Consider the following 15,447-nt stretch of genomic DNA (forward strand, 5'->3'; position numbering starts at 1 on the left):
TATGCAGTGCCACCCACACGGAGAGGCCTTGAATCCTTGTCCTATTGCATACAGCAGCTACGGTATTTGCGCCAAGGGCGGCGACGCCGCCCCGATTCAAGCTTGGGATTCAAATTGCAAACAAGGAATGATGCATAAATTGGCAAGCAGTTCGTTATACATGAAAGCCTATCTTTTTTAGGTCTTTTCCTGGTTCTTGAGGCAGGCAGCGTGTCTACACCACAGCACTGGTCCAGTCCAGGACTTGACAAGGGCACGTTATGCAGGGAAAGACGGCGGTCGATTACCATGTGGTTGTGGTCAATCCTTTCAACGCAGAACCAATGACACATCACACACAAGCAAAAATACAGAGCACGTCTTAAAAGCCGTACGTACTGCCGCAGGGAGCAGCAGAGGTGCAGAGTGCGATTTCAGAAGACATATCCACCTTCAATTTGGCTCGAAACATGTCCACCGCGCTGGTGCTAAGCCACCAATACCTGGAGTTTAGTTTGCGCGGGCGCAGTGATTACATCCCGAAAACCCGTTGCCCTTCATTTTCAACTGCCCAAAAAGACTGCTGGACGCACGCGAAACCAATAGCCATCTTGTACTGCTAATCATAGATCACTATCCATGTATGGAAATTTCGCGGCATACGCCGCCGCATCCTCCGGCGCCCAAGCGGCCTTTGGTGTTCCCAGCCTGCCGCAAACCCACCAGCAAACCCAATCCGAGCCGTGGCGCATTCAACCAACAGCAGCTCTGGCCGTGCACATTCCTAGCGCGTACGACACGAGCTACCCTACGCCGTACTTGACTGCCTTGTTTCACGCCTCTCCATTGCGCCCGCGCGCTGACCCCGGCGCAATCTACAGCCCGCAGCACGCCGCCTTTGGCCAGCTTTCAGGCGTCCCTGACGGCGCCGGCTATGTTTACCAGGGTACGCACACCGGGCGCCCAAGATGCATGAAAAAACGACCTGATCGGAGATAGAGACAGAGATAGAGACAGAGCAGAAGATTCGGGAAGTACATAACAAGCTTTCCTGTGACTTCTGTGACTAATGTAAGGAAGTAGAACCAACTGCCGGCGCACTGCACACTGCCATTAAAGCTGCTGGCGCTGACCCCAAGCCTGCTGAATCTAGTTCGAGCTTCCAGTTTTAGTACGTAGTTCCAGCATCTACAGCTACACATACACACACACACACACACGCACACACACACACACGCACACACGCACACACACACGCAAACACATAACGCATAACGCATAAAGCCCCACAAGGCCAGGAGCCATCTCTCATGTACCTCATGCATTGCACAGAACGGTGCCCTTATCGGGGTTCTTAAGGCTGTTTCTCACCCGGGCTCCGAGACCAGGACTCCCTTAACGAGCCCTGGCTCGTTAACCCCCTGGTGGTGGGGGCATTGCCGTACCGCGCCGTGTTAAGGTGACTCTCATCGGCGGAATGGTCAACGGTGTTCCCTTCCGTTGCCGCTGTGTTTCCCCCCTCTTTTCCCCGGGGGTTCCCGCTCTCCCCCCGCCTCCATGTTTCAATTTACACGTCCAAGGCGTATATGGCATGACTCAGCATCCAGAGGGGGGCGGCCCAGAGGGGGGGAGCGGGTACGGCGACAGCGACGACTCACCAGGCTGCGGTGGCGGCGGCGGCGGTACTTCCATGTTGTACGGCAGGTCCACCAGCAGCGGCAGCTCCGTCAAGTCTGGGTACGGTGGCGGTGGCGGCGGCGGTAGCGCTGCCGCCGCAGCTGGGACACGTCACCGCTCACAGGCCCAGCAGCCAGCCTCCGCCGCTACCGCTATCGCCGCCGCCCCCGCCGTCGCCGCCGCCGCCGCCGCCGCCGCCGCCAGGTCTCAAGTGGGTCGAGTCAAAGAGGGCGCCCTGGTCAGTCATTCATCAGTAGAGCAGCTGGCGCAATCAGCGCCGCTATGGGTGGTTTACTACAATTACACCGTCAACGGACCCGTGGGTCACTCCGGCATTCTGACGGGGGACCAGCTCATGCAGGCTTACCGGAACCGTCGCGTACACGGCCACACGTTGCTGGTGGGGCTCGCTGCTGAAGCCCGGTCCCTGCTGTCGTCGTCGGCAGCGGCGGCGGCGGTGGCCTGTTGCGGCGGCGGCGGCGCTGCACCATCCTCCTCATCGTCATCTTTATCCTCATTGCGGTCACCGTCACCCTCAGCGCCGTCCTCGGGACAGGGCGGCGGCGGCGGCGGAGGTCCAGTCGTACCGCCCTCCTTCCTCCGACCATTAGTCTTCTACCTCGCGCTTGCCCAAGCAGGAATGCCGTACACGCCGATCACGTCCGACCAGCTGATGGCGGGTCTGCCGCCGCTGGGATGGTGCCTTCCGGCGCCGCTCTTGCAGCCGAAGGTTGCTGCCGACGCCGCCGACGCCGCTGCTGCCGCCGGCTGCTCCTTCGGAGCCCGGGGCCCAGCCAAACAACAGCCGCTGGCCCGCTGGGCAGGGCCAACAGTGGACACGGCCGTACGGCAGCTGCTGTCACGCGCGCCGTTTTGGTGCTTGCTCAACTTGTACGGCGAATCCGGCCGCTGGAACTGTCACCAGAACCTGACGGCGGCTCAGCTTCAAGAGCGGCTGCCAGCGGGGCACTCGTGTCTTCACGCCTGCGTGCTGGGTACGACAGAACGACTCCCCGGCGGCGTCTGGATCCCGACGTCTCTGGTGCTTCCGCTGGGGGCGCTTCTGCAGGCTGTGACGGCGGACGGCGACGGTGACGGTGCGCCTCTGCAGTACATCCCTCAGAGCGCCGCCGACGTCCGGTACTACATTGAGGATGCCATAGGTGCCGTACTGGGCCGACAGGAGGCGGCGGCACGCCTGCAGGCACACCTGACACACTTAGCGGCGGCGACGGCGACGGCAGCCGTACACCGGCCGCCGTCGTCGTCGTGTACCAAGGGGCTGACGCTGCCAAATGGTCAACTGGACCCCAGCGCTGCGGTGTTCGTACCGCAGTGTACGGTGGCGGCAGCCGGCGGCGGCGGCTCACTGCCAAAACGGATGGGGACTGCGGCCGGGGCCAAATCAGAATGTACCGCCGCCGCCGCCGCCGCGACGGCGGCGGCAGCTGCTGCCAAGGCGAAATCCGGGCGCACCTTACCGCCCGATTGTACGGGTGCAATTCCAGCGACGGGTACGGCTGCCGAGGCGAAGGCGGAGGTGGAGGCAGACATGGTTCAGATGCCACGGCCTGCGCCACCAACGGAGAAGGCTCTTGAGGTCCAACAACAACAACAGCAGCAGCAGCAGCACCACCATCAGCAGGGGCAGCAACAACAGCAACGACAGGCACTGCAGCAGCAGCAGCAGCAGCAGGAGATGGAGGTGGATGTACCTGTGCCAATGCCCGTATCTGTTCCGCTGTTGCTACCGCCGCAAGCAGGGGGGGCCGAATCGGCCGGTGGGTTGTTGTGGTTAGGATTAGGTGGGGTGGGTAGGGTGGGGGACGCAACGTGTGCACTATGACTGTACAGATAGACAGACAGACATACAGACAGAGGGCAACCAGAGGGATGTGGAGCCTTCCCTCCCTCCCTCCGCTCGGCGGTCTCTTTGCGCCTCTCCATCGCTCTCCCAGCCTCCTTTCACCCACCACACCACCGACCCGCAGGTCAACCGCCGGGGATATCCGCCGCCGCCCCCCCGCCACTGCAACAGCCACAGCAGCCACACAGTTATAAACAGCCGCAGCTACAGCAGGTCCAGCAGGGGCCCCAACAGGAGCAGCAGCAGTTGCAGTTTGAGGGGCAGCAGCAATATCTGCAGCAACAGCCGCAACAGCAGCAAGAAGTATTGTTGCAGGAGCCACAGCAGCACCAGCACCAGCACCAGCTGCAACAGCAGCAGCTGCAGCAGCCGGGCGGTGTGTTGGTTCCCATACCGGTGCCCTTCCTGCGCTTCGAAACGGCGGTGTTCAGGTGAAGAGGGACAAAGGGAGACATGCATACAGACATGACTTGTGGACTCGCTCTAGCGGGACCTGAGAGCCCTTCGTGGTGTTTTGGCGGCAGCGCCATCCCCGGATGGAGGGACTGCGGAGTGGCTGCGTAGAGTGTTGGCAGTCTGAGTCGGAGTCGGGAGCACACAAGACTAACCGACTTGTGCTGTGTGCTCCCGACCCTTGCGCTGTGTTTCGGCTTCGGCCCCAATCTTTCGCGGTCCACAGTGTAATCTAAGTCATACATACATACATACATACATACATACATACATACATACATACATACATACATACATACATACATACGTCTTGTGGTGTCGAGCTCTCTTAGCCTTTCTCTCTTGGAGGTTTTTTGTTGGCCTGTTAGGGATGTCAGGAGCCCTCCCCTGCCGGGACTGCCCTAACCGAATTTTGTTTTTCCCTTAGAATCCCGTTTTCGTTCGTGGTGTTTTGGGGGGTTGTTTCAGAGAGCCTTTGACTTTGCCCTAGCTGAGACTTGTGGACTCGCTCTAGCTCTAGTGTTTTCACTGCAGCGCCATCCCCGGATGGAGGGGCTGCAGAGTGGCTGCGTAGAATTTTGGCAGTCTGAGTCGGGGTCGGGAGCACACAAAACTAACCGACTTGTGCTGTGTGCTCCCGACCCTTGCGCTGTGTTTCGGCTTCGGCCCCCGGCTTTCGCGACCCACAGTGTAATCTAAGTCAATACATACATAGGGTTAGGCACTACTGGTAACGCGTGACCATTGCCCCCGGGAGATCCCGGGATCGAGACCTGTAAGGGTCGAAAATCCTTCCGATGGTGGAAGGTTAAGTGCCCCTAGTCAATGGACGGTGGTGACCTGGGATATAGTTAACCTGCGAGCCGAACAGGAATGGAGTTGGGCCGCTGTCGACCCGGCAGATTCCGTTGGATGCTGGTGGTGGGTGCGGAACCTAAGCGATCCACTGAGAAGTTGACTAGGGTGACTGGATGAGGGTGCCCCGAAATACCGGGGAAAGGCAGGGTTTCGCAGGGTAGCTGCCGCGGGTGAAGATATGCTCCCCTGTTCCACACATACATACATACAGGTTATTTCAGGGGGACCAAGGACAGCACGCATTCACCTCGCTTTGGTGGTACATGGACCCGCTGGCCCCTGATGGCGGCAGCGGCGGCGCGACCGTGGCGGCGGCGGGTACGGCACGCACGTTGGGGCCGTACAGTTGCGAACAGATGATTTTGGCGTACATTGCCCAGGTGGGTCGGGTTGGCCAACCCAGTAGGGCTCTCAACGCGGTGGGAGTGGGTGTGAATGACCCATTTAGATGAGGGCCGGACGGCTCGAAATGCGTCCTTGTCTGTGTCTCTGTGGCGTATGTATGTATATGACTTAGATTACACTGTGGGCCGCGAGAGCCGGGGGCCGAAGCCGAAACACAGCGCAAGGGTCGGGAGCACACAGCATATATGTATATGTATATGTATATGTATATGTATATGTATATGTATATGTATATGTATATGTATATGTATATGTATATGTATATGTATATGTATATGTATATGTATATGTATATGTATATGTATATGTATATGTATATGTATATGTATATGTATATGTATATGTATATTTAACGTTATCGTTCCGCATGTTAGCACTCCCTTTTCCCCCGCCGCCTCTCACCTGCGTCGGTCCCCCTCTTGTCGCCCCTCCCCTCCTCCCCTCCTCCTTGGCATCACCTTCACTCGCTCGTGGTCCCCCTCCCCTTCCCTCCCCCCCTCCCCTCCCCCACAGCTGCTGCCCCACGACGCCCTGGTCTGCGGCACCCAGAGCACCTTGGCGCCGGACTCCGCACCTCCACCTCCACCTCCACAGCCATCGGCCTTCCAGCCGCTGGACCACCTGCTGGTGGCGGCGGAGGAGGGCCACTCGTACGCCCTGCTACCGGCTGTGGCGGTGACGGCAGCTCCCGAACGGCTGACGGTGCTGACGGTGCGACCATCGGGAGACCATAGACCATAGACTGCCGGGGCTGTGACTGCGACCGCGACGGTGCCGTGCTACGGCGCCGGCAGCGGTACAGCGGCGGCACCGCTGCGGTGCAGATCCATCCCCCTGTAACAACAAGATGTAGCCACCGCCGGCGCGCTAAGGCAGCTAGTACTACTGCTACTGCTACTACTACTGCTACTGCTGCTACGACCGCGTTAAGGACGAGGCTTTTCCGATGTCATGGTGTACAGTACCGTACTGTGCGTACGGAACGCAACCATTGGGAGGGAGTGAGGGAGGATGGAAATGGGTTGAAGGGGGCATGTGTAAGAAGAACCCTTCTCTCCTTTTGTAGATAGCCTGGAGGTGTTTTCCCCCTAAGAGGGGGATTATGGGCACATGTAGTAACGTCCGGCGGCTTGCGGCTGTGGCTGCATAGTACCTGTTTGGGCACTTTGCGGGTCAATCAGTTGTGGTTGTGGTTGTGTGTGTGGCCCTCAGAGGGTAGTCCGCTCACGGAGTGGGTGAGGGAGGGGGGCGAGGGAGGGAGGGGAGGGCTGTGTTTCGGCTGCAGAGCGCTCGGCGGCGGTCGATACGGGCGCCAGGCCAAACGAAAGGCGGGCGGAGGGGGATTGTGTACGCAAGCCGATGCGAGGCGGAATGGGTTGATTTGCCGTTCGTACAGTTGCTGTTCTTCAGGACGTGTGTCCCTCAAGTTTAAGAGTACATACATGCAGAGAAACCCTTCTCTCTGTCTTTTGGATTTCCCTTTTCTCACAGTTGTATTCTGATACAGTTTTTCTTCAGTGGCGCTTTTCTCCTCCTCTGTGCGCTCTCTCTCTCTCTCTCTCTCTCTCTCTTTTCTCACGTTTCCAAGTTTCCAAGCTCACTCTTTTGCCCGCGGAAAGGCCGCGCTCCGAGACCTGCAGAGAGAGACTTTCCCTGTCGCCTGTCCGCCGACCTGCGATGCCTCTGGGGACAATCTAACGGGCTTTGGGGCTGTGAGGATGCAACTCGAGGATGCAACTAAGTCCGGGGAGTTGTGGAGGCTGATGGAGGACGGGGGGGTGGCAGATGTCCGGGGGTGGTCGACTGGGGGAAATGCAGGCGGGGTAATACTTGAAGTAGCGTGGAGAACTGGATATGGATATGCAAGCTATTACTGGGGGGCTCTGTGGTCGGGTCGGGTCGGGAGAGGGAGAGGCGATGGGAAGAGCTGGACGAAAAACGGCGAGGAAAGAGGGTGGTAGGGTGTGTCTTGAAGACCATAAGGGCGCTGTCTCCGGGGTTTACCGGCAATGCGGGTTTTGAAAGCAGCATTTGTTGTCGCAGGCAGGCTCGCATCCTGCCTGGATTGAAGTTATGTAGTTTGTGTTCATGGTTGTGCTGCGAGCGCTATCCAGGGTCGGTTAAGGCCAGGACCCCGCCCTGGCCGCGTGGTCGCCGATAACCGAACGAATGGAGTATGATAAAAATTGCACTGTATTTGTAATCATGCAACAAATGCAATAAGCGTAAGGGACATGAAGACATCGGCAATCGCTTCAGGAGTTTCGGGTCGTACCGAAACTCCAGAAAACAGAAATAGAGACAGAAATAGACCCCTCCCTGAAACCCAGAATACCCTGCTGATGCCTGAGGGCATGACATGATGGCTTAGGAGTTGTAAGTTGTACTGTTAGCATGAGCCGTCTTGGTATTTACAACATGACGTAACTTGCTTTTGCTTTACAGATCATCAATTCATAAGGCTTGCATAGCTACCTGAAATTTGCATCAAACCGACGTGCGAAACCCTACCGGGCAAAACATGACGTATACATTTGTTCGCGCACAGCTCAGCGGCTCTGCGCTAGGAGGACGCCCGCGGATCAAGCGCTGTCAAACTGATGTGATTTTGGAATTAACTGCAGCTCGGCGTGGCTTGCACCCCTCCACAGCGCATCGAATTGCATCGTCCCGCCGCGAAACTCCCCCAGCTGCTCTCCGAGCAGTCCAGGAAATGCTCCCTGCTGCACCAGAGTCTGCATCAGAACCTGCTCATGCCGAAGAACCGAGGAAGGTCCAGCATGTTCAGCAACCCCAACAGCAACACGAACGACATCGCCAGGAGCGAGAACAAGAACCAGCACAGCAGCAAGAGCCCCTGCCGTCGCCTCCCCCACCGCCACAGCAGCAGCAGCAGCATGGCCCAGGGATCTGTGCCTGCTGCCGACCGGCAATGGGCAGCGAGCCTGTCGTCCAGTACGTCACATATGTAGAGGGTGTCGTACTTGAGGTAGAAATGGCTGACGGCGACGTCGTATATTTTAACCAAGACGCAGGGGACGACGAGAACGGCGGGTCTAGCGGCGACAGCCTATCTGGAGTGGCTGCAGCCACCGTCGTGGGATCCGCTGATAGCGGCGGCAGCGGTGGCGGTGGTAGTGGTGGACCACTGGTGTTCGTACCTGACCTTGTCATCCCGCCGCTGCCATCACTGGACTCCGATTTCAACTCTGTCAGCTCTGCGCTGTGAAGATGCGCAAGGATGCGACGACGGGAAAGGAGATGGGGAGAAAGGGAGGGAGGCAGGAAGAGAAGGAGGAACAACAAAATGAAGTAGGAATATTGCTTAGAGCGCACACAGCTTAAAGCAGCAGCTCGCTTGCAGCCGGGCGGGTGTCCGCCTGCGTTCCGACCAGCTGAGAGGAGCCAGGACATTTAAGCTGTGTTGGGTATCTGTCGTGTCCATTGGACTGTCAACGCTAGGGGTTGGGGCCTCGATTTGCTGCGGGAAAGGTGGTTGTTAGTTGTTGGCTGTTGGTTGCATGGATGACCGTTTCGCCCATGGCTGGATGGCGACTGGTGATGAAAAGACGGCCAGGGTGGGGGCGGGGGAGGGCGGGGGGCTGGGGGCGGGGATCTTTTCTCAACGAATAGGTTGTGGAGAGCGCCCCAAAAAGGGCAGAGCGTCCATGCGACTGCATAAAGTAGGAAGGAAAAGGAGCAGGCTCATGCGTTGCAACGGACTACTACCGCTCAAATGGTAACGCCTCGATACATTCAGCATCGTCGCACCGAGCTGGCTCTTACATGCATTTCCCTTTCTGCTGCGTGCTACGCTTTTCATAGTTGTTTATTTGTTGTTAAGACCAGGGAATGTATAGAGTATATGAATATGTAGGGCATTATGCTGATAAGTTTTATTAGGTTTTATATAATATTTTATTATATTAATGCTAGTAATGTTCTTGATATTGGGCCGCTCGGACGGAGACACAATTACTCTTTGCGCAATCCAGAAGGAACGCCGTAAAAAAACAAGGCGCTGCGTTCGGGGCCTTGGCGCGGTGTTATTGAATAATATGGAAAGTATGGTTAAATGAAGAGCGCAGAAGTCCGAAAGATGTGCAGTGTAAAGGAGTGGCCGAGCATATGGCGGCTACAAAAGTTCTCATGACGCAAGCATATGGGATGCGACACCCGAAAAAATGGCAAAGGAAAGCGTCAAGTGAAAAGAAGAAATAATGAAAAAGAAGTAGCAATAATGAACGTTGTGTTCGAGAACGGCAGGAAGAGATGTGTAAGGAGTTGCGCATTAAAACCGGGCTGTGCGTCCGCAAAAATAATGAGCAAAGTATTCACAGTAAGACCAGGAAGAGCAGGATAGAGTATAGGAAGAGGAGAGGAGACGCCTTCAGGGTAAGGAGAGTACGGAAAGAGAGGAGGGAAAGGAGGGAGCGAAGGGAGAGGAAAGGGAAGACATGAGGGTGAAGAGCACATTCATGTTGCTTGTATTGCCGTGTTTGTCTTTTCCGACAACAAAGCTCAGGATCTTCCCAACGCATCCCAGAAACCAGAAAACATGAGAACGTAAAGCAGCAAGCATAGGACATCGGTCAAAACGTCGTAACAAACATAGAACTTGTACTCGAATACTGCAGGTAGAGAAGTGTAAGGAGTTAATCGTTCATAATGGGAAGCACATCTGCAACGTTAATGTACAAATCGTCCACAAGGACGCGAGGGATGTAATTGACATAAAAGATAAAAGGGAGAGGATGGAAGGAATGCGAGTAGGAAGAGAACGTGAGGGAGAGGGCAAAGGTGTTCGGGAAAAGGGACGCGAGAGCGCGGAGGGACAAAGGGACAAAAGTAGAGTGAGGGGGAAGTGGAGGAAAGTTTCCGCATTCAGGGAAGGAAAAGATCGAAAAGATAGAAACAACAGAGGGTATGGAAGGAGAGAACAAAGGACGAGAGCACAATCCATTAATCAGCTTTGTTCCTTGTAAGCTTTCCACATTTAATCGCATCTCATTCGACTCACCGTACTCATACAATTAAAACTCCAATGCTTCAAAACTCCAATGCTGCAGCACCCTCAAGCGCACCCAAGACAATTCCTATTTGGGCAAGCCGAAAAACCGCGTAGCGTGTGACTTTACATTATATGATTACTGCTATATGTTTTTGACATGGGCCGCCAGGGCAGGTTCATCAGCTCATGAGATATTTGGTCTCAACCGACAGATTACCTGCTCAACACATGCCCATGCTTTTTGGCCCCTAGATACTGATGTCTTTTGGCCCCTGTTCGAATCCCGCCGGCAGCAGTGATTAGGTCAGCATCTCGCTTCCATGGCGATCAGGTAATACATTGTTAAAGCAAAGCCCTAGTTAGGCAACTGTTTTCATGGCAGGTGTCGCTGCAAATACATTCGCGAGGAATGGAGAAATAGGAATGGAAAAATAGGAATGGAGAAAGTACAGGGTCGAGCTCCAACGCTAATCCCGACCCTTAATCCGCAAGGGAAATAGGCAATTAAGATTTATGGCATTACAAGGTAAATTGCGTCGTTCTCGCGTGGCAATTATGATATGTATCGTGCCTGTTGTTGGCAACACCGTGTTGACACTCGAGTGTGACACTCGTCCTCGTGTTGCCCTTCCCTTTCAAAATATTCCCCACCTTCAAGGCCGTTTTTGCTACGGTTAAATAGTAATTCAATCTCTTCAAACTAGAGCTCGTTAGCTCTTTCAGGCCCGCCCCCAAAATACAAGTGTGATCCACATCTGCATACAACGTATCAATTCCGTACCGAGCTACAAAGCCATGCACGACACTGACTAGTGTAAAAGCGCAAACACACCAAATTTTCTATCAGGATTCATATCTGCAAACGGGCATAACAGCAAAACAAAATAAACAGCGCACACAATTGCCTCTGCCGTACACGGTACGGCGGAAATCAACCAGCCTGCAGGTGTGTCCGCTCTTAATTCCTCTGAACCACCCAGCTGCACTCACTCCGCAGGTTGCAACAAATTCCAACCCTATCTGGAACTGTATACAACCACCACCACCACCACAAGCACGCAAAGCCTACACAAAAAAATTGCGTCGCCTTTTTTCACGATAACATAAAAAACGGATCACGGTAGACAGATCGGATCGCGCGGGGGTGCCAAGGATTCCACAGCCCAACGTACGACAATCGTACGACAACAGAACAGGTACAAGGGTAGTTGAAGTTGTGTCTGTCAGGATTGGCGGTATGGTGTGATGTGGGTGGGTGGCTCCCCCGGGAACGGTGGTGAAAATATCATCATCACCCCGACCCGAACCAACTATCGGAATATGCAGCCATACATACATACATACAAATGTACATGTACAATGTGGCAGCGGAAGCGCTGGCAGTTTTAAAAAACGACGAAACGGTGCTGACGGTGACAGTGCTGACGGTCGTGCTGGTTTTGCCATCTTGGCGTTTTCGCTGCCGTTGGTCCGTAGCCAGTCCGGTCCGGTTGCGGATGCAACTTCTTCTGACCTTCCGCAGATCCCTCCACCGCCCCCCCCCTCCTGAGTCCTGTGTCCTGTCCTGCACCTCCGCCTCCCAGGAGCCGCAGCCTCACCGCCCCGTCTTGCAGCAGATTTGCGAGGTGTCGACATACATACATACACATACATACATACATGACAGATAGATGCAGTGCAATGGGAAGACTGATGACTACCCCATTGTATTTCATCTCTAAAACCGGGTGGATGCGGTGGATGGATGGGTGAGTGGATGGATGGATGGGTGGGTGGATGGGTGGGTGGATGGATGCGGTGGATGCGGTCGCGAGGGAACAAATTAATGCCCCCAACAGCACCCGGAGCACCCCCCAACACCAACAGCGCCACCCCGGCGGCTGCAAGGCTGCCTGCTGTTCACAAACATGCCAGGAGAAGCTCAAGCTGCAACAACAGCAGCCGCAGCATCAAAACAACTGCGAGTACGGCATTGGTGAGTGACGCGTCTTGTATACGTGTGGTGAAGGACGTTTGCCGACTCACAGTCCAGGAGGGTGCCACCACTTCCCCCCACCCGGGGTAGAGGTTGGCGGGTTGTGCCGCCGTCACATGGTGCAGACGGAACAGCGGAAGCAGCAGCAGCAGCAGCAGCAGCAGCAGCAGCAGCAGCAAAAACAGCAGTAGCAGCCGCAGCAGCAGGGGCCTAAACCACCTCTCAGCCGATGCCTGTATTGCCTGTATGTATGATTAAACAGCCGATGCCTGTATTGCCTGTATGTATGATTAAATTATGTCACACACCCCCTAGGCTTTCTTAGTTTGCTTCATGACAAGCTTCATGCATTCAGTTGACTTGCACCCAGCCCTGACTACCAGCGACCATCCGCATGAGATTGCCGTACAGCGATCCCAGATCTTCGGCGTCCGTTTGATTTAGTATGAGTCTGTCGTACTCTGTGTACCTGCGTACGACGTGTCGCCATAGGCGGGTGTGGTGCGAAAGAGAGGACAGGACAGGAGAGAAGATGGGGGGGGGGAGGAAAGCCAAGCCACGAACAACGAGTGAAGCTGCTGCCAAGGAAAGAGTGTACAAGAAGTAGAACTGAACAGTAGGCGGTTTCGAAGGAGGCGACCTCGGGCTGATGTAATAATGATGACCGCGGAAACCTACCTACCTACCCAGCCGCCAAGACTAAGTAAGAGCGGAAGAAAAGCAGTAACACGAAGCCGTAAAAAAGTAAAGGTTGGTGTAGAGGCGGCGAAGAAGTAGTAAAAAACCTGATGACGTGAGCTGGAATAAAGTTTGCCGCCGGCCTGGCGGCGGCATTTACGCGATCGTAGCAAATCCGGTTGATAAGCAGGTGATGAAAAGCTGGTGACATGCAAGTGCTCCTCCCACCCACCCCCCAAAAAACACGCGCGACCGACCCGACCGACCCGACTATCCTAGTCCGGCCAGCCGCGACCGACGCAACGCGGTACACCGACAAAGCTCTCGAACCTCCTGGGACTCACCTGGCCAGGCAGCAGAAGCGGCGGGCAAGAGCACAACAGAAGATGTGAGGGGGGGGGAGAAAGGCGGTGTGAGGGACGCGTCAACACTTGATATACACACACACACACACGCACACACAGAGCTTTCCCCATCTTTAACCCAACAATCACCCCTTACCTCCCCCTCCCGCCGGCACTTCATTCCTAGGTTTCTTCGCACTCGATACCCCCTTCCACCCCCCCCACCTCCCACTCACCTGGTCAGCCCCTCCCCCTGCAAGTCCGACACGAAGCAGTCCAAGTCCATGGTAGCGCTGTCGGGGTGGTGGCTGGCGTGGCAGCCCCAGGCCAGGGCGGGGAAGTGCTCACCCGCGCGACCCGCCTCCTCGGAGCCCAACAGCGCGGTCAGACACGCCCTCTCCGCAGATACTTCGAGGAATGTACTTCGATGGGAGATGGCGGTGAGCTGCCTGCAGTGCATGTATGTGTGTGTGGGGGGGGAGGAGGTGGGGGGGTGGTGGGATGGGGGGAGAGAGGGGGGGTGAAAACGGAGGGCGTGTGCATAAAGTGCGTGTGTTAGTCTTGAGGGCACATGCGGAGCAGCAGCAGCAGCAGCAGGCAGACGCACAGATATACACACTTACTGGATGACCCAGGGGTCATCTTCCCGGCACACCACCCCCACCGCCCCCTGGCACGCCGCCGGCAGCATCTCGTCCATACTCAGTACGGCAGACGCCATGTCCTCGCAACCCAGCCTCTGAAGACCTGCACACAACAGGTGTGTGTGGGTCCTGAAGATGTTCGGATCGACTGGTGTCGTGGCTGGGAAACTGTGTAAACGAATGTGTAAAAGAGTTGGAACAAGATACCGGGAGCCTTTTCAATCAAACGGAATTCCCAGTGGTAGCGATGCCGTGTGTGTTCTGTTAAGCTAAGAAGAAGACTGCAGGCAGCTGGGCACGTGTTGTGATCTTGGTACTGGTGGTGGAGTTTGGGTTGGGAAAGGCGGGTAGCATCACACACACAGACACATAGGCAAACACACACATAGGCAAACACATGCGTACACGCGCGCGCTCTCCTTCATACAAATGTCACAAATGTCACAAACATCAACCCCATCGTAGCTCGCGCCATTTTTTAAATCACGACGTCACAACACTGCCGCAGGTGGTCACGCGCCGGGGACATGCGCCGTGACTCACTAAGCGTGTCAGGATACTAGGGTTATTGGGCCCGTACGGCAGCCCCCTTTCCCCCCGGCTCAATCGCAACCGTTACAAAAGCCGACAAGGCGGGTCCCTCCCCCCCGTCACGCACACACAGAAGGAGCAAACCGTCATATTCCGCCACAACACCATCAGCCGTTCACCCCCTCCCCTCCCCGCCCCCTCCTCCCCGCCCCACCCGCCATGGACAGCACCGTGGCGCTGATCTCCCGACTCTTGATGCGCTCCAGCCGGGTCTCCACATTGCCTCGAAGCTGGACTACCTGTAGCGACATCAGGAGCAACAGCAGGTGCGGGAGACAGCAGCAGCAGCAGCAGTAGCGGTAGCAGGTATGTAACCTGAACCATCCACCGCCATAGGAGCAGCAGCAGCAGCAGCAGCAGCATGTGCACTACCAGGCACTGCCCCCCAGCCCCTATATCCCCCAGCCCAACCATTCTCAAGTCCCTCTCCTCCACTACTGCACTGCATTCCCCCCAGGACCCCGAACCCCCACTCCCCAACACCTGCAAGTGCGGAAAGCCGTGTCGTATCTGTGCCGCTCTCCGGCTGCTGCTCGTACCCACCCGGCTACCGGGCATCAGCTCGGCTGGGGGGGAAACCGGGGGGCGACCGGGGGCTCGTTCGCGGCGAGTTCGTGGCGGGTGACGTGTGCCGAGTGGTGTGCGGGGAGTTGGGTTTGGGAGCTATGATGTGGTTCCTTAGCGAGGAGGGAAAACCCCCGTCGGTCGGTGTTGGGGTTGGATTGGAGTATGAGACTACGGTAAGGGGTGCGGATAACGGGTGGCCACGTCAGCGACCTACCACTACCACTACCACTACCATTAACACTACCACTACCACTACCACTACCATTACCACTACCATTACCATTAACACTACCACTACCACTACCACTACCACCACTACCATTAACACTACCACTACCATTACCACTACCACTACCATTACCACCACTACCATTACACTACCACTACCATTACCATTA

At 56.1% G+C, this 15,447-nt stretch overlaps 2 protein-coding genes across 2 annotated transcripts; one reads left to right on the plus strand and one right to left on the minus strand.

Moving 5' to 3' along the window:
• Window positions 1-618: 618 nt before the first annotated feature.
• VOLCADRAFT_97635 (uncharacterized protein) lies at window positions 619-8,468 on the plus strand (the record flags this gene model as incomplete). Its single annotated transcript, XM_002956536.1, has 5 exons — window positions 619-925; window positions 1,560-3,256; window positions 5,056-5,214; window positions 5,753-5,950; window positions 8,124-8,468. 5 exons carry the CDS (start codon window positions 619-621, stop codon window positions 8,466-8,468), a joined length of 2,706 nt encoding a protein of 901 aa, XP_002956582.1.
• A 4,108-nt stretch (window positions 8,469-12,576) lies between these two features.
• Window positions 12,577-15,048, minus strand: VOLCADRAFT_119454 (uncharacterized protein; the record flags this gene model as incomplete). Its single annotated transcript, XM_002956576.1, has 5 exons — window positions 12,577-12,694; window positions 13,484-13,696; window positions 13,871-13,994; window positions 14,637-14,721; window positions 14,966-15,048. Coding segments are annotated over 5 exons (621 nt in total), but the record flags the coding sequence as incomplete, so codon positions are not given.
• Window positions 15,049-15,447: the final 399 nt, after the last annotated feature.

This window comes from Volvox carteri, assembly GCF_000143455.1.
Source record: "Volvox carteri f. nagariensis unplaced genomic scaffold VOLCAscaffold_62, whole genome shotgun sequence".
In the NCBI taxonomy this organism is placed as follows: domain Eukaryota; kingdom Viridiplantae; phylum Chlorophyta; class Chlorophyceae; order Chlamydomonadales; family Volvocaceae; genus Volvox; species Volvox carteri.